Source organism: Vicugna pacos, chromosome 6 (assembly GCF_048564905.1).
Source record: "Vicugna pacos chromosome 6, VicPac4, whole genome shotgun sequence".
NCBI classification, from domain to species: domain Eukaryota; kingdom Metazoa; phylum Chordata; class Mammalia; order Artiodactyla; family Camelidae; genus Vicugna; species Vicugna pacos.
Window position 1 is genome coordinate 59643212 of NC_132992.1, and position 20563 is coordinate 59663774.

At 40.8% G+C, this 20563-nt stretch overlaps 1 protein-coding gene and 1 long non-coding RNA gene across 4 annotated transcripts in view; one reads left to right on the forward strand and one right to left on the reverse strand.

Moving 5' to 3' along the window:
- Window positions 1-20563, forward strand: part of DAAM1 (dishevelled associated activator of morphogenesis 1) — a 154497-nt gene that overhangs the window by 96588 nt on the left and 37346 nt on the right. For all 3 annotated transcript variants that reach the window (XM_006199724.4, XM_072963131.1, XM_072963130.1), the window contains exons 4-12: window positions 8519-8590; window positions 13724-13818; window positions 15790-16123; window positions 17402-17512; window positions 17639-17742; window positions 18877-18943; window positions 19161-19278; window positions 19710-19848; window positions 20138-20196. In XM_006199724.4, coding sequence (XP_006199786.1) covers window positions 8519-8590; window positions 13724-13818; window positions 15790-16123; window positions 17402-17512; window positions 17639-17742; window positions 18877-18943; window positions 19161-19278; window positions 19710-19848; window positions 20138-20196 — 1099 coding nt within the window. The remainder of the gene's footprint in view (window positions 1-8518; window positions 8591-13723; window positions 13819-15789; window positions 16124-17401; window positions 17513-17638; window positions 17743-18876; window positions 18944-19160; window positions 19279-19709; window positions 19849-20137; window positions 20197-20563) is intronic.
- LOC140696945 (uncharacterized) lies at window positions 11775-17669 on the reverse strand. The gene is made up of 4 exons (XR_012073657.1): window positions 17585-17669; window positions 15886-16369; window positions 12895-13099; window positions 11775-12614 (listed from the first exon to the last, which is right to left on the reverse strand). It is a non-coding gene; the product is annotated as an uncharacterized lncRNA (long non-coding RNA).

Here is a 20563-nt window from a genome sequence, read left to right on the forward strand (position 1 = left end):
TAGCAGTCTTCAGAGTGATCTCCATTTGTCACTATCTTTGGGCTATTTAACAAACCTGCAAATTGTTCAAAAAAAAAAAACTGGTATCAGTGCAAATGATTCTTGTCCATTGAAATGCTCATTGTGTCGAACGCAATTGACTGTTGCCCTGTTGACCAGTTTTGCATCTGTTTATAAGTTGATGTTTAGATCCATCTATTTATCTATCTATCTTTGCTCTTGAGATTTTCTTTTGAACTTGTTGTAACATCTTACAGTTCTCTTCATTTATTGAGTTCAACAAAATCTTTGGTATGAGTTTGTGCTGTGATTTTTCTTTTAAAAAATTATCCTTTATCAATATAGAATTTTAAACTTAAAGAATTGATAGAGCGGCTACCTTGTTTTAGGTAATCTGAGCTCTTTAATAATATTTGAAACTGGAGTACATGCCATGAGAGGGGGAGACTGTCTATGGGAATATGTGCATCAATATTAATTTTACTAAACTTTATACCTGCATCCCCCAGAGAAGAGGAAGAAACGGAACTCAGAAGTTCAGAAGCAGCAGTCAGGCTTCATACATGGAAGAGGTTCCTAAGATGTCTGAAGGGAAGGATGTATAGGAGAGAGGAGCTGAGCCAGCAGAAATATAGCCTAGAGACCTGAAAACCAGGGCTCTAAAAGGCCTTAAACATCCCACTAAGTTTCTTGGCAGCTAGTGAGCCTGGGTCCTATTCACCCGTTTCGTTTCTGTTAACTTATATTTATGTTTTAGAGATAAAGGGTCCTCAATCTTATAATAAGTAAACTAATTTTACTGTTGAGTTTGTAGCTAACTTTGTTAAAATATGTACACTCAGTAAAATGAGGACTGTTCACATTTACTTCTGTTTCATACGATGTGGGTCTTTTATTCTAAATCATAAGTGTTATTTGTTGCAGACCATCAGGAGAGCAAGAACTTGTTCTGTTTCTTCTTGGAGAGACTGTGTAGAGTTGAGCATCACTGACAAGTACATGAAAAGAGCCCTTTCTTAGGAAATCAGATGGATTTATTGGAGTTACTTTTCCAAATCGTGGACGTGAGGCTGTAATGAACTTGTGGAAGACTGGAGCTTATTTATGAATTGAGGAGGATAAACACTGCCTGTTCTGCCAGTGGAGAATTTTTGGCTTGTTAGGAGACAACTTTGGGAGGACATAATAGCTTTATTCAGATTGTTCAAATATTTGCTGGGTTACTGTTCAGTAGAGAAATTAGACTTACTTCGTGTAGTTCCCAAGGGCAAAACTAAGGACAACAAGTGCTTGAAGTTACAAGGAGGCATCTGTCAATTCAATATGAGGTGAATTTTCTAACAGTGAGAGCGCTGGTTCCAAACGCTTGTGGACCCCTTGAAGCCTTCTCTCAGAGAGCACATGCTCAGTCACCTGCTGGTGACCTCGTGTGAGGGACCCCTGTGAGGAGAAGCTGGGAGGAGAGTGTCTCTAGGGTCAAAGACCTAGCTGTATAATTATGTGATGGCCTGCCTTAAAAACATACAGATGTTTTGTAGCACTCAAGAAAATAGGAAAGGAGGCTTGCTCTTCTTCTGTGATTCTAAATGCTGAATATCAAAGCCATTGTTACTGCAAATCACCCTCTAGTCTTTCCAGAAAATGACTGACGTTCTGAGACTTAGGAGGAGGTGTTGGGCTTCCTGGCAGATGAAGAGGCTGCTGTTCTGTAATCAGTGCTTGTGTGGGCCCAACCGGATTTGGCAGCGGATGCACTGGATGTGTAATTGTGGCAGTGGCCAAAAAAATGTAACCAGGATTGGCAGTCCCAGGAACCACATGGGAATTGTTTTGAAACCAACTGCCTGTCTCTGGCAAACTTCGGATATAGGATATAGTTTCAGCTCACTGCTGGGGGCAGAGATGGGCGTTGGAAGGAGTAAGTAAAGCAGCAGTCTCAGGAATCCAGTTTGTGGACCTACTAATTTTTCTCTTCCCAGTGAAGGAAGAACAAGATGGAAAGAGTTGGAGGCAAATATCAGGATTTAAAGGACCTAATGATTCTATGTGGTTTTAAAAAGTGAGATTTGATTACTTTCAGGGAGCAGTGAGCTTGGTGAGAAGGTAGACTTTTCAGACATGGAGGGTCCTGCTCCTTCTCTAGAAAAAGTGCAAATTACTGGGCAAATGCCACATACTTTGTGAGCTCATCCTAACTTACAGTGGGGGTTCACTGGGCCTAGAGTGGCTTCAAGGAGAGGAGAAAGCATGGGAAATAGTTGGTGACTGAGTAGGGATTTTGATGTCCTCCCCACCTCTTGAGAGCCAAGCTTAATTTAGCCCAGGGGTTGACAAACTATGGCCCATGGGCCAAATCTGGCCAGTAACCTGTTTTTATAAATAATGTGTTACGGAAGTTATCGATAGCTGCTTTCACGCTGTACATGGGCAGAGTTGAACTGAGTAGTTAGAACAGACTGTGTGGTCTACAAAACCTGAAATATGTCTGATCTGGCCCTTTACACGAAAAGTCAGCTGTTCCACACTTCATCGTGGCCGTCTTTCAAGAAGATGCTGATTATACTATTACGGAGTTAGAAGGGAAAGTTAGCAAAGTTATAAGCAAGGCCTTCCACAGAGTATTTTTCCATCTTCCATCCTACCTGCTCTTCCTTCCCTTTACCTTAGACCTGGTCTCACCCACGTTGGCATCTGTTTCCTGTCATTCACTGGAGTTTAATAGATGCCCCACACATGGAGATGTACATAAGAGAATGGAATTTTTGACCTGTCTATCCCTTTCTGCCTAGAATCTTGTAAAAATTCTAGGTACAGAGTGAATTTATTTAACATCTGTTGTGTTCATTAGTACATAGGGCTGGACCCATGAAATCCAGAATAGGAATGACAAGTTAATGCAGCAGGTGACTATTTTGATCATTAGCAACAGATAGAATTTCTTGAGCCTGTGCAATCATAGTTAACATGTTTTCCAATAGCATTTTCTTTAAAAATGGAACAGGGTTTTTTATTAGTAGTTAGTTGCTTTTGTCTATAATGAAAATTATCAGAATGAAATTTACTTTGTATCATACTGAAACAGCACGTTTCTGCGTTGAAATACACTTAGTTAAACTGTAATATGTCTCTACTGTTTTTGAGTTGATGGTACTTTTATATGCTGCTAGAGGATGTTTAGCCAATCTAGACGGTGAGAGTGTGTCTTTCTTTCCTAACAAGTATTATCTAAGAACCTCATGGGTTAGTAACAATGAATGGAGATTTATGGCTTCAGTTGGCCAAATACATGTTGCTCTAGCCTGTGATTTGTGGTCCAGTGAACAACCACAGAACATGTCCTTTACAATTGATGGGCCTTTGCACAGCCTATTTTGGGCCTTAGTAAGAGCATCTTAAACTAAAGAAAAACTGTACCAGTTCTTCCATATTATTACTTGATCCTAGTAAAAATGTGTCCCCTGGTAATTTCAAAAGAAGTGTTCTTTACTTCTTTAAGACTTAATATTTAAACTGCACTTTGAGACCCACTTATATCACTGAAAGACTTCAACTGCTACCAAGAAATTGTTTGCCACACAAATATGTAAGTGGAAATTTAGAAAATATTAGCATGCTAGTACATAAATCTTAGCCCAAATCATACAATTTCTTTGTCTACATAAATAGCTGATATTAGATTATAGTCTGTTTTAGAAGTAGAAACTCCAGCATGGGAAGATAATTAGATAAATGTTTAAAAATATTTGCTATAAGGAGCAGAGGAGTGGTAGAGAACAGAAACACCTCAGATGTTGCAGAGTCTTGGCCTGATGTGTTTTCTGTCACACAGAACATTAGCTGTGAATGTTTCCCCCAGGAAGAGTGTAAACAAAGAAATAATGGAAATGTACTCTTCTGGGCAAAGTGATACTGAGAAAAAGAAATGCACTGTTGAGCATTTAAAGAGGATGGTGGGGGAGCTCCTGGATTTTTTTTTTTTTAGTAGCCACTGACCAAAGATTTGAAATGAAAAATGTGCCCATTGGAAGTGAAGTGAGGTTAGAAAGACTATGTACTTCTTCACCTTCTGAGTCAGTTGGTGGATTAAGCTTGGTTTAAAAAAAAAAAAGTCAGTATTCTTGAAGATCCCTTGTTCTGTACAAGTTCCCTTTTCTAGCAAAGGCTTTTTTGTTCTGTTGTTTTGTTTCTTTAGAGTTTGAGATTGTAGGAGCAAAGTGGAAAACCAAGAAGAGAGGTTAAAGCTGTAGTTAGTGCAAGCTGAAAGCAAAGTCCATGTGTCAAAGTGTCCATCCAGCAGGAAATTTTGAATACTCTTACACATCACTATCAAGCTACTAAGAAAACATAATGAGTTGGATTAGAGAAATTATAAAATAATCAATGTTGAGGGTTTTTTTCCTCTCTAATACCTTATGAAGGAAGTAGCTGTTGAAAGTTAAGGGTTTTATAACTGAGTCACTGAACAACATAAATTTTTTAAAATTACTGATTTTGGAAATTGAGCCCTCAACCTAAGTATAGCAACGTACTGTGTTTCCTGTGACATCTCACTGTCAGAGTTCATGTGGAATCTCAGAGCTTGGAGGGACTTTAGAAACAGTCTGGTCTCACTTCTTATGTTGAACAGAAGAAAAATGAGGCCCAGAGATATTCAAACTTACTAAGATGCTGACTTAGTAAACCAGAAACTAAGTTCTGGAATCTGATCTGTGCTTGGCCTATATGGACACCTTTCCATCATACCATTTCTGAAAATAAGTGATGTTTACAGATATTCTCAAAACCAATAATAAAATTAGTGGAGAATTGAATAACATAAAATGTTTGTATCAATTCAAGTCTAGTTATCTAATAGACCTCTGAAGACAGACATATAAACTTGAATGCTTATTACATTTTCGAGAGGAAACAAAACTAGATATTAATATGAATTATCCATTCTGCAAGTAGAATAAAAAGAGTATTTAACGTGATAGCTAGAATTTGTATTTCCATAGGACAACCTCAGCTAGATGTCATCAAGAGTTACCTACAAATTGACTGTACTTCAATAACTCAATTAAAAAAAAAGTTACCTACAATTTCTTTTTTGTTTGTTTGTAGGGGAGGTAACTAGATTTTTAAATTTATTTTTATTTTTTTGATGAGGGTGCTGGGGATTGAACCCAGAACCTCGTGCATGCTAAGCACGTACTCTACCACTAAGCTACACCCTGACCCCTACAATCTGTTTTAAAAGAGAGAGGAAAAGCAACTTTTTTAAAGAATAGAATGAAGGCAGTATTCTTGCTTCTTAAAGTTCTGATGGGATCAGTAAAGAAGGTGTAGACAAAAGCAGGGCTCGGTGTGTATGGTTTAGGGAGGCTTTTGTTTACAATTGCAGGGTCCACAACTGGTCTATGTTATTGGCTCATTTCCAAGGGTTCTTGAGAAGTCAGTCCCCCTGAAGACGGCCTTTGGACTGGGGTGTATAACAGAACGGAGAACAGGTTAGGGAAACGCTTTGTAAGTGCTGTCTGTGGGCACACGTCTCGGGAGGGATGAGGTGCTGATGGAGGGGCAGAAGAGTTCCCACAGGAAGTCTCTGGCAGAGCTCAGAGGCAGCCCGGGTAGGACACCAGGCCGTAGAGTAACACTCAGAGATCTCCAGTGTGGTGGAAACAGCAATGAGGGTTCAGGGAAAGGTGAACTCATTTCCGGTCACTAACCACGTCTGAGTCTGTCACAGTGACGTGGTGAAGAGTGGAAGGCCAGCTTTACACTAACTGGACACTGCTCGTGGTTGACCTGAGGTATAGTCTTGCAAAGAGGTTGCCGTGGTTCTTCCCCACCGCCTCTGCGTTTCCAGCAGGATGACCTTTAGCAGCTCCCCTGTTCTGCTTGGCCGGTTTCCTCTTCAATAAAATGAGCGCAGAAACAGCAGCCCCCTCACAGACAGACTCGGTGAGGCGCACAGGGCACAGAACAGTGTTTGACGCAGAGTAAGCTCTATGTGTGTCGGGTACTGATGGCCGTGGCTTCCTTTGCAACTACAGGAGCACAGTGTTTACAGTCTTGTGTGTTTTTCCATTTGTTTCTGCAGAGCAAGTAAACAGAACCAAGACAGATGGCTCAAAGAATAATACATGCTAGAGGTTATCAGTCAGTAGGACCCAGGTGCCTCCCAGGAATGTTATACGTGTTTCCCGTCCATCAGCGGTCCCTTTCACGGAACTTTGAGGAGAGAACCTCCCCCTTGGCAAGTCTGTGTGTCCTGTGCTCTTTAGGGGACCTCAGTTGCCATCATCTCTATCTGGCTCTTGTCTCCATACCATGACAGACTCTAGCAGCCACACAAAGGAGGGGGAGATTTGATTCACAGGTGTGAGTTTCTCTCGGTTACTGTCACACACATCTGTCTAGAAGGACCAGGATTGCACTGGGGAAACTGAAGATGCATTGAGAAAATGAAGAACTCTGTGACCGTCGCCCCCCCCAACCCCGCCCATGAATAGAGTGATAACACTTCAGAATTTTATGAGAAGCTTTCACGTACTATACATTAGCTTATTTGGTTTTCTCAGCACTGAAGCATGTCAGATAAAAATGAAACTTTCTTCCCCTTATTTTGACTACAGTATCTAGGTTGACTCTTAATCTGTTTACATTATTTTAAAGCATTTTCAAAGTGTAAAGATTTCTCTCTATCTACTAATCTTAAGCTTCTAAAATGATCTTAAGCTTCTAAAATGTAACCATGACTATTAAGCTTACAACAGGCGCTCATGGGACCCCAGACATGGGACGTGATTTTGTTGTAGTTTTGGAAATTTGCCCTAGTTTGAGGGACTAGAAAGATCTGGTACCTCCTATTTCATTTTATAGGTTCAAACACCGTTGAATATCCCTGTGGGCTTTGGCTTATTGAACACATCGGTAACAGTGGGGTTTTGCTAACTTCAATACTCCATTTTAAGAGGAGAGGAGGGGTCAGCATTTACACTACCACTGAAGCTATTTTATGAACATGTTAAATAATAATCAGAGGCTGTTCTAAAAACTCGTCAGATTTCCAAGCTTTTTACAGCCATGGAAGTGTAATCCAGCCCAACTTCAAAGCTGCTGCTGTAACCTCTGTCCCCATCATGTGGCTTGTTCAGTCTCCAAATGAAATCAGGCAACTGCCTTGGTTGAGATATCAGTTACTGCCAGCTTTTAAGGCACTGTAAGCAATAGTTACTTTGCCCCCCTTCTGTGACTACTTAAAGAATAGTTTAGAAATTGCTTCTTTTATCTCACTAGAGTAGACCTGCTGAGAAAGATTTGCTTAGAAAAAGTTTGTTTCTTTTCTTTCTGTCCTTTTTTTTTTTAAGTACGGGACTGAAATTAATAGCCCCATCTTGAAACCAAGGATTGGGATTGCCGCCCCAGTAAATAGGTAGTAACTACTTCGTTGTCTGCTAGCAGCTCCGTGTACCTGGCCCAGCTCTTCTCCAAGGGGACAGGAGACAGTGATGGTACCGGGATGCTCTCTGAACGTGAAGTTAGAGAACAGCTGGAATTTTTGTCTTCCAGTTTGTTTGATCACACAGATGACTTATAGCCATGTAGGTCTGCAGATGGGTGGGAATCCCTGGCCACAGTGCCGTCTTCTAATGGGCTCGATGCCCCGATGGAGCAGAGGCCACCGCCGTCTGATTTGGGGGGAGGTGTGGTGCAGGCTGGTGCAGACCTCCCATCCAAGGAAGCCCCGGGGGCTGTGGTGCTGGCTTCAGGTCACCCTGGTTTGTAAGACACAAACTGGCTGGAGCGGTTTAGGAATGGGTCCCAAATTCCTTGGCTTGAGTACTCTTCAGCTCAGACATACTGCATTTTCTCAAGCTTACAAGCTGTCCCGGCATGAGAGCTGGACCTGTGTTTCTTTTACTACCTTCTGTCTAGTATAGGACTTTATTATACCTTCTCATCTGAAACAGTACCTAGATTCGGTCATACCAAGTGAAACCCTTATTTACAATTTTTAGTGTCTGGTGGAGTCTGACTAAACTAACTGAAAAAGTCTAGTTAACAACTGGCCAAATCCTGTGGTCATTTTTGAAGACAGATTCTCTCTTTTGTGGATTTCCTTCAGACGTGGAGTCCAGTAATACCGTCCTCAGGGCAACACAGGACCCAGAGACCCTTTGTCCTTGCAACAAACACAGCCCCCTTCCCAGTGTTTTGGTGACCCTGAAGGAAAACAGCATCTTACCGTGTATGGCCAAGTTCCCATTTAAACTCCCCTTGATCCCTGGTTCAGAAAATGTCCCCTTTGTCACACCTAATTCTGACCTCAGTACTCTCTGTGGAAATCGGATCAGGAAGACCACACTAGCCAAGGGGACAGCCTGATGATTTAAAGCCGACATTAAAAAACAAACATCTTGTATCTTGGGGTCTTCTAATGGTTTGCGGGGGCCATTGTCTAGAGGCTCTGGAAGTCAGATGTGCTGTGACATAAATCTGGTAGTGCATCACTTTGTTTTTTCTTTCTCTTTAGGACCAGGAAGAAAACAAGGGAGCAACAAGTTGGCCTGAATTCTACATTGATCAGCTCAATTCCATGGCTGCTGTAGGTATACGTTCTGTTCTATGACACGCAGTGTAGAGTGCAGGTTTAGTACGAAGCATGTGGTTGCACAATGTCATTCTCTCTCCATTCCAAACTCAATGTTGGGGGATAGCAGGGAGGCAGGAGTGGTACTTGGCAAAATAATTTTTTCTAGTATGCTTGAAATAAAATCAGCGCATACTAAAATATAAGTAAGTCAGATGTTATCAGAGGAAATGCAGCCTTAAATCTGGCTTCTGTTCACTTGAACTTGCAATTGCTCTTACCAACCATTTGGAACTCTGATAGGGCAGCAATGTTTTAGAAGTTAATATCATTTAAAGACAGTACCATGAAACCATCCCTCCACTGTTCTCTTCCCATTCTCTTTCTTTACTGAGGACTTGCTTTGTCCTGGGTTCTTGATCTTCCTCATATAAATAAATAACAAAAGAAGTTCACGGAATAAGTGGTTTCATGAAAAGGCATCATCATAATAATAATGCTGAGATGACCTTGGGAAGTCTTTGGTATGTGGATTTTTGGTTCAGTCACTGCTAAAAATGCATTCCCAGTGCCTAAGATATGCATTCTGGTCACATGGATGTCCCTGTGACGTGGGTTTTCTGAGCTGCTTGAGGGGCATCTGAGGATCCAGCTAAAATACCCAGCAGAAAACACGTCATCAACATTTGAGCCTTAATAGCTTCAATCCTGTTGATTAAAAACTGGAGGTTGCCCAGAGTAGAGCAGTCTTCGCCTCAGCGGTTAAGGAGTTAAGAGTCTCTTAGGTTCATCTTTGAGTTTATTACATCCAAGCAGATGATAGCATCCGCAGTATTCTTCCCTACCGCTCCCTTTCCTGCCGTCCCCAGAGTGCTGGTGGAGGATTAGTTTCTTATCGCTTAGAGCAAACATTTTATAGATTGTCTAATATTTTGCTGCTGCTGCAAAAGTTAAAAACTGACTAGACTATGTGAATCATTCACACTTTGGCTAAACTTTCAGAGGCCTTGACTTTTAGTAATTTCCTCTTTTCTAGCTTTTTCTTTGAAGATGCATCTTCTACTGTCACACAGTGAATCACAAAGAGCCTGGTAAATGTGAACAGGGCGGTATAAATTATAGAAGAAACTGCATAATCTTTTGCCCCAAGGGTTTCTAGTCTAAAAGCACCACAGAAAAGAACAGAAAATAACCACCAGATCCTTCTACCAGGCATCCTACACAGTGGCAAAGAGGAGAGAAGGGTGATTTCAGCATTTATGTGAATATATTAGCAGAAGATGAGGCTTGTGGTGACCATCAGGGGTTTTCTCCACATCCGCCTAAGTGATAATAATTGAGAGGCATTTACATTTCCTGCATGTAAAAGTTATTTTCTGAATTCTTGTTCTTGGCCCTTAGGGAAAAAAGAGCTGTCAGGCAGGCTGTCTCTCTTTCTCATTAAGTCGACCTTACTTGATGTCTGACAGGGGAAGTTGCTGCTGCTTTGTTCATGAATTCACTTCTGTCCATGGAGAAGTACTAAAGACCTATGAATTTTTTCCTCTCTTCAAATTCTGGGGCAGTTAGGTTAATTTGTCCTTTAGTGACTTAATCCATGCTTTGTAGTGTCGGCCTGGCTCGTTTCCAGCTCCAGAGGGTCCGAGACGTGCCCGTATGTGGTACTTCTTCAAGACCCTCCTTTCTCCTTGGACAGCCTTTTGCTACATTCATGAGTCGTCTGCATCTTAATTATATTTGCTTCCTAATCCAAAGCCCTTTCCAAGAATATCTCAAGGCTGTTAAGTTGTCACTCTGCTCTTTATGTGTTAAAGACCTAGCAAAGCTTCCTAATGCTCCTTCAGGGACAGAGCCAGCATCTTTCCCGGGTTAAGGGTAAAAGGCATCTTAACAGTTCACGAAATAATGAGGCCTCACAACTTCTGCGTCCATAAAGGAGCAAGGAGGCCTGAGGAGACCAGAAACCCTATGTTGCATTTTCTGTTTTTCTCACCCTATTTCTTGCCACCACATCCTCCCATCATTCTAGCCAATCTCTCTGATTGGAGGATTCCTGACAGCACACAGCAGAAATCCTGAGACAGTGTCCCCAGGGACTGGAAAGGCACCGATTCCTCCAAATCCTTTAACAGCTTGGCAGCTAAAGTCTTTGGCTCTCTGCTTAGGGAACTGTTGAAGGGGCATTTATCCACATGGTCGTCATCCTCTGTCTTCAGCATCAGTAGCAACTACTGCTACTGAGTGCACGTCACGTGACGGGCAGTATAACTGGCTCTTTACATGCTGTTTTAAATCCTTATAAGCACCCTGTGCTCTAAGTGCTATTTATAGAGAAGGAGCCTGCGACTCAGAGGAAGGTGCCCTTGCCCAAGGTCATCTAAGTCGGAAGTGGTAGGATTGGAATTTATACCTCCCAGTCTAAGCTCACAGACTCTCTTCCAGTCTGCCTCTCACTCACTCAGTGTTTAAAATCCTTTGGCATGTCAGAGGGGCCTGGTCATCCCCCTCACGCCCCCACTGCCCAGCTTTTCTGAGGTGGGATAGGCCTCTGCAGGGTCTGATAAAAGGTCCAGGTTGAGAAACCCCGCACTTACTGGCCTGTGAAGCTCTTTGTGGAACAAGTTCAGTGACTTTATGGAAGCCTCGTAACAAGAATGCTTTGTTCTTTAAAGGACCCCTGAGTGATCTGTTGGCTTTTAAAGAGTGAAAAACAGGATAATAAAAAGAGCACATGTTCCAGAAGGACCAGGGCTCTCTTGGTAGGTGGCTGCTGGGTGCACTCTCAGGGAGACAGGATGGGAGATGAAGTTCAGTGTTTAGTGCGTTGGCTTACTGATTTCACACCCGTGAAATGTTTCAAGCAGGAGCTTAGCTCCAGACTCCCAGCCAGGAATGATTTCTGTGCCTGGTTTGTGCATCTCTCTCGGCCCCGCATGTTCCAGTGGAAACCTTCGCAGCTTTGACTGGAAGGTCCTCTGCCAGAATGCGCTTTTGTCCTTTGCCCACTTCTCATGTGAGCAGGGACTCAGTAAGTGCACAGAGCACCCAAGGAGGCTGCCACAGGCCTGTCCAGTACATGCTCAGGTGCAGACCGGGTGTTTGGCCTAGCAGCCAGCTTCAGAAATGTAGGCGTATCCCCCCTTTCTATGAAGAGTTGCACATTTAGACTTCTTTCTAAATGTCAAGCTTGAAAACTTGAGACTTTATGTAAATTATTTTATTTTGAAAAGTCATAATAAAATGTCAGGTTCATCTCCATATCCTCAATTTTCTCAATACAGTGAACAATCTTAGATTCAATTCTAATTGTAGTACACACAGAAAAGAGCGTATCGTCTTTTGTTTTGAGGGTAAAGTATGAGTCGTTACATTGGGAAAGGAAATTCCAATATAAATTTCTTGACTCTACATAAATCTCCCAACTCTGCTAGGGAGAGACTTCATGCAGCCTGCCTTTATTTGGATGTTCCACCCTCTCTAACATTGTTACAAAGGCTAAATCTTTATTTAGGATTAATGAACCACAGTAAGGAACTTGTGTAGTCTTTAATTTGGGGGAGTTTAGTGTGATTAAGCTTAGGAACAAGAAGTGATGTTCATAAAAGTCTTGATTCTGAGCTGTAGATTCAAAGTGATTATCTTCAGAGTCTATAAACAAATTCAGCTGTGCCATAGCAGATTAAACGTACTTGGCTGGATTTGTGCTGAATTTTCCAGGAGATGGTCTCGCAGTGCCATGAAGAAATTCATTGGCTGTTTCTGCAGGCGCCCTCCTCCCCGGCCATCCTCTGGTGACAGCTGTCCCAGCGCATCACCAGCAAGAGGACAGCTTTAGCAGAAACAATTCAAGTTTACAAAACAAGACCTGTCTGATTTTTCTTTCTGTTGCCATAAGTGATCCTGATTATATTTGTTTGCTTTGGGCTTTACCCTCCTACTTGTAAGTCAAATTTAGGCTTCAGTTAGCATTTAGTTACTTGATGCTTTTACCGTTCACTTAAAAAGATTAAGTAAAGTCACTCCTTGATGATTTGTGGTCCTGAAAGAAAGGGAGAGACTGGATGATTGAGACGTATAGATAAGAGCCAAACTTTTTTTCTCGATATCCCAACCTGTTTCCCATCCACGCGTTTTATCAGAATTCATAAGGTAAAAAGACAGAGACTAGACAAGCACACATTAAGAGGAGGGTGAAGGGAAGGGACCTGTGATTCTGTGGGGGAGGCACCTGGCGCCATGAGACTTGGGGACACTTTTAGTACACCTGGGTCATCATGGGGTGAAAGGAATGGAAAAGACTTTTTAACGAGTCTATGAACCTTACTAGCCTTGATGATATCAACCGAGATCTGCTTCCTTAGAGCCTTGCTCTTTGAAGTGGGTCCACAGACTGCAACATCAGCATCACACAGAAATCCATCAGGAGTGCCATCAGATATGCCACATCAGGACCCGCATTTTAACAAGATCCCCGGGTGATTCATATCCACATTAAAGTCTGAGAAGTGCTGCTGTAGTAGATCCCTGTGGAGGGAGGGAGGGAGCACACACACGCTCATTCCACATCCTGACTTCCAAATGATGTTGAATCATTTCTAAAACTTAAGCATTCACTCTGAAGGAACTATCCATCTTAGTATTAGGTCCAATTTAATCGTTCTTCTCAAAAAATACTTTGATACAACAAAAAAAGTGAAAGATAACACTTTTCGGCTGAGGAATGGGAGAGAGAGCATGCCTGCCTCTGTTTGATAGTGTGATAATGTTATTAACTGTAATTGCCAGAATGTTGTATTTAACTACAGGACTAATCTCCTTTCTATCAAATATAAATGGTAAGATAGATCTTCATCAGAGTACAGTTATAGAATAGTCATCCAAGTGTTTGGACAACTTAATCTCTACTAAGATTTCTAAACATTTCCTTAAAGCTTTATTTAAATTTGAAAGAACTAACTTGCAGGAGAGAGAACACATTTGTGGAACTCTTGGTGCTTTTGCTCTACATTTTGGCTTGTAGTAAATCTTAGATATAGTCTGATTGTTTGTATTGAAAGGGATAGTAGCGTGTAATCTATGGGCTTGTCTTGCTTGTACCATAATTAAAACACAGAATTTGAAGAAGTAACTTCCGTTTTCTTTGCATAGAGAAAATCTCTGCTGGCTTTAGAGAAGGAAGAGGAAGAAGAGAGAAGTAAAACTATAGAGAGTTTGAAGACAGCCCTGAGGACAAAACCAATGAGGTGATTTATTCCTGGGCGTGTGTACCACTTGTCTCTTTTTTCTTTTCTTTTCTTTCTTCCTCCCACTTTTTCCCCTTCCTTTCTTCACTTTTCTGTAATAGCCAAACTTTTACTTTTGAGGAAGTCTTAAATTAAAAACATGTAGTTGAACCATGGATGAAATGCCTTAATCACTGAATGTTCAATAAATTGTTTTTTCTCAATTAAGAGGTATGCAGACATCCATGAAGATGGCTAAAACTTTTTAAAAAGTCAGAGATTAACAAGTGCTCGTGCAGGTGTGGAGAAACTACAGCTCTCTTTCATTGCTGGTGGGAATGTAAAATGGTGAAACCACTTTAGAAAACATTTGGGCTGTTCCTGAGAATGTTAGTGTGTTGCCATGTGACCAACAATTCTACTCCTGGTTATATAGCCCAGGGAAATGAAGACATGTTTCCCCAAAAGCATGTATGCGAGTATCAGCATTATTTATAACAGCCCAGAAATTGGAAACACCCAAATTCTATCAGCTGACGAACCGGTAAATAAAATGTGATATATCCATACAGTGGAATATTTTTCAGCCATAAAAAGAAATGGACTACTGATACATGCCACACCATGGATGAGCCTTGACAATATTTACACAAAGTGAAAGAAGCCAGACACAGAGGACCATATATTGTATGACTGCTTTTATATGAAATATCCAGAAAAGGCCAGTTCATAGAGACAGAAAGATAAGTGGTTGCCTGGGGTTAGGGAGAGAGGGAAATGGTCCTTTGGGGGCGATTAAAGTGTTCTAAAATCAGGTAGCAACAGTGGTTGCGCAGCACTGTGAATGTATTAAAAGTCACTGAATTGTATTTCAAAGTACTAATTTTATGGCATGTGAGTTATATCTCAGTAAAACACTTATAAAAGAAAGACAGGCGATTAGCTTCTCCTGTGTGCCTCCCGCACCTTTGTTTTCCACTAGCTCCGCTAAGGTCGGGCAGGATACCGGGCGCTTACTGAGCATTTGGGTAGCGCAGGTGCTGTGAGTGGGGCTTGGCTATATCTAGATCATGGGGTTGGGTGAAACGACTGGAAAACAAAGACTCCCTATGTTTGACTATAAAATAGATGCTAAGAAAAAAAATCTACTGATTCCTCAAAAATCATACACAGTTGTATGGCAGACGCTTTCAAGCCTGTCCTGACTGGATCAGTGTTTCCCTCCACGTGTGTTCTGCTTTCTCAGATGTTAAGGGTATCCAAGGCTAAATAAGTTTGGAAATTTCTAGAGTGGTCACATCAACAGGTTACATTACTTCTGAACTTTTCAGAGGCCTAACCTGCAAATGTGCATTGTGAATTATTCTCACTGATTGACTTTACAGTAAATAAGTGCTATAAATGTTAATAAGATTAATGTACAATAATAAAGTATTGCTTTTATTTGCTTCATATATTGGGATTCCACGTAGCATGTCATTTAAACCATGAGTTTTGCTACAGACCCTTAAGGAAATAGATTATCATTTGTTTGTTGCAAGTAAATGTCTTGGAGTTTAAAGATGCTCTTTGACTTTCATTGATCTTGGGGATGCCTGGGTCGGTGGTCAGCATGTCAAAATGCACGGGAACCGGATGCTGTCATAACACAGGGCCAGCAGATGACTTTAACCCAAGGCAAATATTCTGAGTAACTTCTTGTTCCTGATTTCCTGGGGTTACAAGATCTGTTAATTGGTTATTTATATCAGCTAAGAGCTTTTTAACTCAAATGTAAATTTTTTTCACACCTCTGTTAAGACCTGACCATTGGGTCTGTGCCAAGAAGAAGCCTCCAATTCAGAGGACTTAGTCAGGGTAAGCTTTTTGGTACTTTAGGAACTACATCTTCTTACTTTCTCCTGCCCATCCCACCCAAACTTTCCCATGAAGGGCTGGTAAGCATTCCAAAGAGACTTAATTTGATACATTTTAACCTTTTCCTCATGACAGGTTTGTAACCAGGTTCATTGACTTGGATGGCCTGTCATGTATTCTCAACTTTCTAAAGACCATGGACTACGAGACCTCGGAATCTCGAATACATACCTCTCTCATTGGATGTATAAAGGCGCTAATGAACAACTCTCAAGGTCGAGCTCACGTCCTGGCTCATTCTGAGAGTATTAACGTAATTGCTCAGAGTCTGAGCACAGAGAACATTAAAACGAAGGTGGCCGTGCTGGAAATCTTGGGCGCTGTGTGCCTGGTTCCCGGGGGCCACAAGAAGGTTCTGCAGGCCATGCTGCACTACCAGAAATACGCCAGCGAAAGAACCCGCTTTCAGGTAGGTGCCTCCTCGCCACTTCCTCATTTGTCCCTTCGTACAGGTGCCTTTCCTGGTCCTGAAGGAGGAACGTAACGACGTAACCTGAGATTTCTCCCTGCGTCGATCACTCGCATTGTGAATCCATGCATTTCCTTCCTCTTAGGTAGAGACGGAGTATCCTTTCTGTGACTGATCAGTCTGGGCTTGTGCACTTACAGTCGTCCCCCCTTTGCCTGCAGTTTTGCTTTCTATGGTGCCTGTTACCTGTGGTCAACAATGTAACATGGAAGATTCCAGAAATAAACAACTCTTAAGTTTTAAATCATGCAGCTGTTCTGAGTAACATGATGAAATCTCATGCCACCCTGCTCAGTCCCTCCAAGGTTGTGAATTATCCCTTTGCCTAGTATATCCACACTGTATATGCCACCCGGCTGTAAACATAGGAAAAAACATAGTATACAGAGGAGTATATATGGGGTTCAGTACTAGCCACGATTTCAAGCATCCACTGGGGCTCTTGAGCCATATTCCCCACAGATAAGGGGAAACTACTGTACTAAACTTAAAAACGTGGCCCAGTTCCCCACGCATTATATAACTCACCTCTTTTTGATCCACCAAATGGGTGTTCCCAGAAAATTTTACAGGTTGCCATTCTTGATTTAGGATTATTATAAACAGTGAGATTCTGTCACTATATTTACACTCAAATAAAAAACTCAAATAGAGTTAACAAGGCACAGTCTTTTGTACTTTGTGTATGTGTATATATGAACATATATGATGTAAGAATTTTGAAAGAGATTTTAGGACTAATCTTAAGGAAAAAAATAGTTTAGATCAATTAATTAGATCAGTTACTTAATTAGGTCAGTCTAATTCTGACTAGACACAAGCTTTTCAAAATTAACTTCTGAGTATTAAAAAATTAATAAAATAGGGGAGTGTATAGCTTAGTGGTAGATTGTGTGCCTAGCCTGCATGAGGTCCAGGGTTCAGTCCCCAACACCTCCATTAAATAAATAAGTAAATAAATAAACCTGATTACCCCCCCTTCAAAAATAAATAAAATAAATCTATAAAAAACTTTTTAAAAAAGCATGCAAGCTAACGAAAAATAAAGTTGAAACTAAAAAAAATTAATAAAATAAATTTTTGAGTATAAAAAATTATTTTAAAATTAATAAAATAAAAAATTAACTTCTGAGTATTAAAAATTTAATAAACTAAAATTAATAAAATATAAGGTTAGTAATGATTTGGTCCTTTGTTTTTATATTTGTCTCCATGTAGACGTTAATTAATGACTTGGATAAGAGCACGGGGCGGTATCGAGATGAAGTGAGTCTGAAGACCGCCATCATGTCCTTCATCAACGCCGTGCTAAGCCAAGGCGCGGGAGTGGTAAGAGCCTCCTGCACTGTAATTTACCACATGTATTATTAAAGGATAATTTTTTTAAAAAAGGTTACTGACTATGTGTTCCAAAAAGCTTAAATGTGAATCCTGTCACCGTTCTTCTACTTTCAGGAAAGTTTGGACTTTAGACTTCATCTTCGCTATGAATTTCTGATGTTAGGAATTCAGCCTGTAATAGATAAATTAAGGGAACATGAAAATTCAACATTAGATAGGTAAGTCAGACTGTCATGACACGAGATAGGTTGTGTTTTTCCCATGTGTGTAGTGCCAGCCTGTGAACTACTTGTGACCTGTGGAACTTGCGCCAAAACGTTAGATCAGCTAATGATGTTTTTATAGTAAGACTTTCTCCATGAAAGAAGCAGCATATTCTGTAGAGAATTAGACTTGAATCCATAGCCTAGTCCTGCTGCTTACTTGCTTTGTATTCTGGTCAAGTCACTCCGTTTTTCTGAACCTTACTGTTTTTATACCTGAAGAAATAGTGGTGATGATGATGATGATGATAACTATCTTTCAGGGCTCCTAAAAAGTTGACTGTAAGACATGTCGAATCACTTGGCACCTTTGATAGACATTCTATGAATGTTAATTTCCACTTTCTTATTCATTTACTTTTGTCTGCGATCATTTTACGATTTTCAACAGGTCCCACCAGCTGTCAGATCTTTCCTTTTACCACTCTTCTCACTCACACACTCCACCATGCTCTTCTCTGATATTCTGTGAACATGTCAAAATACTCTTGCCTCCGAGCCTTTGCACCTGCTGTTTCTCAGCATTAGAAGATCCTCCCACAGATGTGCAAATCGCTTGTTCCCTTGTTTCCTGCAGAGGGAACTTTTCTAACCACTGTGTTCATATTCCTTACCTTACCTCCCATCAGTCTCTCTTCCCCTTATCCTGATGTATTTGTCTTCATAGAACTTATCATCCCCAGTGTCAACAGTAGGAGCTCAATGAATATTTCAGTGAATAAGTGAACGGCATGAACATTTCCTTTGTAATCTTTAATTCAGTAGTCAGTCAAGTTAGTTATATGGACTTGTTTTTCCTTAAAGAGATTGATTGTTTTTAGATTTCATAAACTTTTGTGAATTGTCTTCTATGTGGTAGGCATCCTAGGCTTTTAAATTTATCTCTGGTAGTGATCTCGTTTCAGTGAGATGATATATTTTTTCCTTAGAACATTCAGTTAAGTGAAAGCATTCAAATTTCATTATCTTTCTTCTTTTAGAGATATCTTGAAATTTTAGGAAAGGCCTTAGCATTAATGTTCTGATTCCCATGTGCCTGTGTTTGTAGGATGTTCTGCTTTTAATAGGTGTTTTTTAATTGTCTTTCAGGCATTTAGATTTTTTTGAAATGCTCCGAAATGAAGATGAACTAGAATTTGCCAAAAGATTCGAACTGGTACGTATGCTTGCAGTTATTCTGATTTGACTCAGCAACTCACAGATGTCTGTGTTACAATGTGTCATAGAGTTGACGTGTAATTTAAGAGCAAAAGCAGATTTCTGCTTTGCTAAGTGGCAGGATTAGGTTCTATTTGCCTAGATTTGCTTCCCTTACCTTGCATGAATTGAAGGACTTGAGTGTTTGACTTAGATTTCTTTTTCATATGAAACAGGTTCACATAGACACAAAAAGTGCTACTCAGATGTTTGAGCTGACCAGGAAGAGGCTGACCCACAGTGAGGCTTACCCTCACTTCATGTCCATCCTGCACCACTGCCTCCAGATGCCTTGTGAGTGTGCTGGTGACTTACACGTGTGCTTGTGAATGTTCGGACATCGTCCAAGGGACTCTGTCTTCTCAACAGTGTGGATTAGGTTGGGGGCACACAAGGGATTCCAGACTTGGGTTTTGTGACAGCCTGGTGTGTCTCCACATGGCTTAAGGGGCATTGCGAAGTTCTCAAAGTGAAATGAATTATAACTCACTTTGATTTGAAAAATAAATACGTGCATTATAACACATTTAGAAAGGGGTAGAAGGTGCCTCTCAATCAAGTAAGTGATCGTCTTGTGTCAGAATTCCAGAAACTCTGGGAAGGGTTGGTGCAGATGTTGTAAACATCTCTGGTTCTGTGGCTCTGGCAGGTGACCATTGTTGAAAAATATTTGTCCCAGCTTAGAAACCACTTGAAGTGATTTCCCCCGTTCTTTTCCTTTTCAGACAAGAGAAGTGGCAACACCGTTCAGTACTGGCTACTCCTAGATAGAATTATACAGCAAATAGTTATTCAGAATGACAAAGGTCAGGACCCCGACTCCACGCCTTTGGAAAACTTTAACATTAAGAATGTCGTCCGGATGTAAGTTTCTTCTTATTTTGTTGCCCTTGAGATAATAGTGTGACAATTAGGACATTTTATTATATCCTACTTCCAAGTTGCAGCTGGGAGGACTGAAATGCTCTAGAGGTCAGATGAGTTCCTCTGTGTATCCTTCGAATGTTGTCTATATAACACCTGGGTTTAAAATGGGTTTCAAGCATGCTAAGGATTTTCTCGGCGGACGATGATTTTTGTACCTAGAGAGCATGTGTTTGGCAGTGGGCCTTTTATGCTTTTTGTAATGAATGCTCCTTTAACTATTATACAGGTTGGTTAATGAAAATGAAGTTAAGCAGTGGAAAGAACAAGCAGAAAAAATGAGAAAAGGTAAATGATGAGGTCCTGACAAGAGAAGAGGCCATGTCATTGGTTATTGCACAACTCTGCTTACTGCATATTTTAGAAATTCACATTGATGTTTCTTACTGACTTTGATACATAAACACTTTTCCTCTCCTCATGTCTTCAGGCCATTTTGCCTGGTTTTTCTTGACTCAGACTATCTTAGTTGTGATGCTGATTCCCAAATATTTTATCCTTTGATTATAATCATGTAAATTTGGGGGAAGAGTCTGCTGTTCAGTATTCATTAATTCAAATTTTCTTAACCACCGTTTATCCCAACCTTCCCCATAACTGCTCTTTAAAGCATACTGGATTTTAAGAAACACAATAAATGACACCAGGGACTACC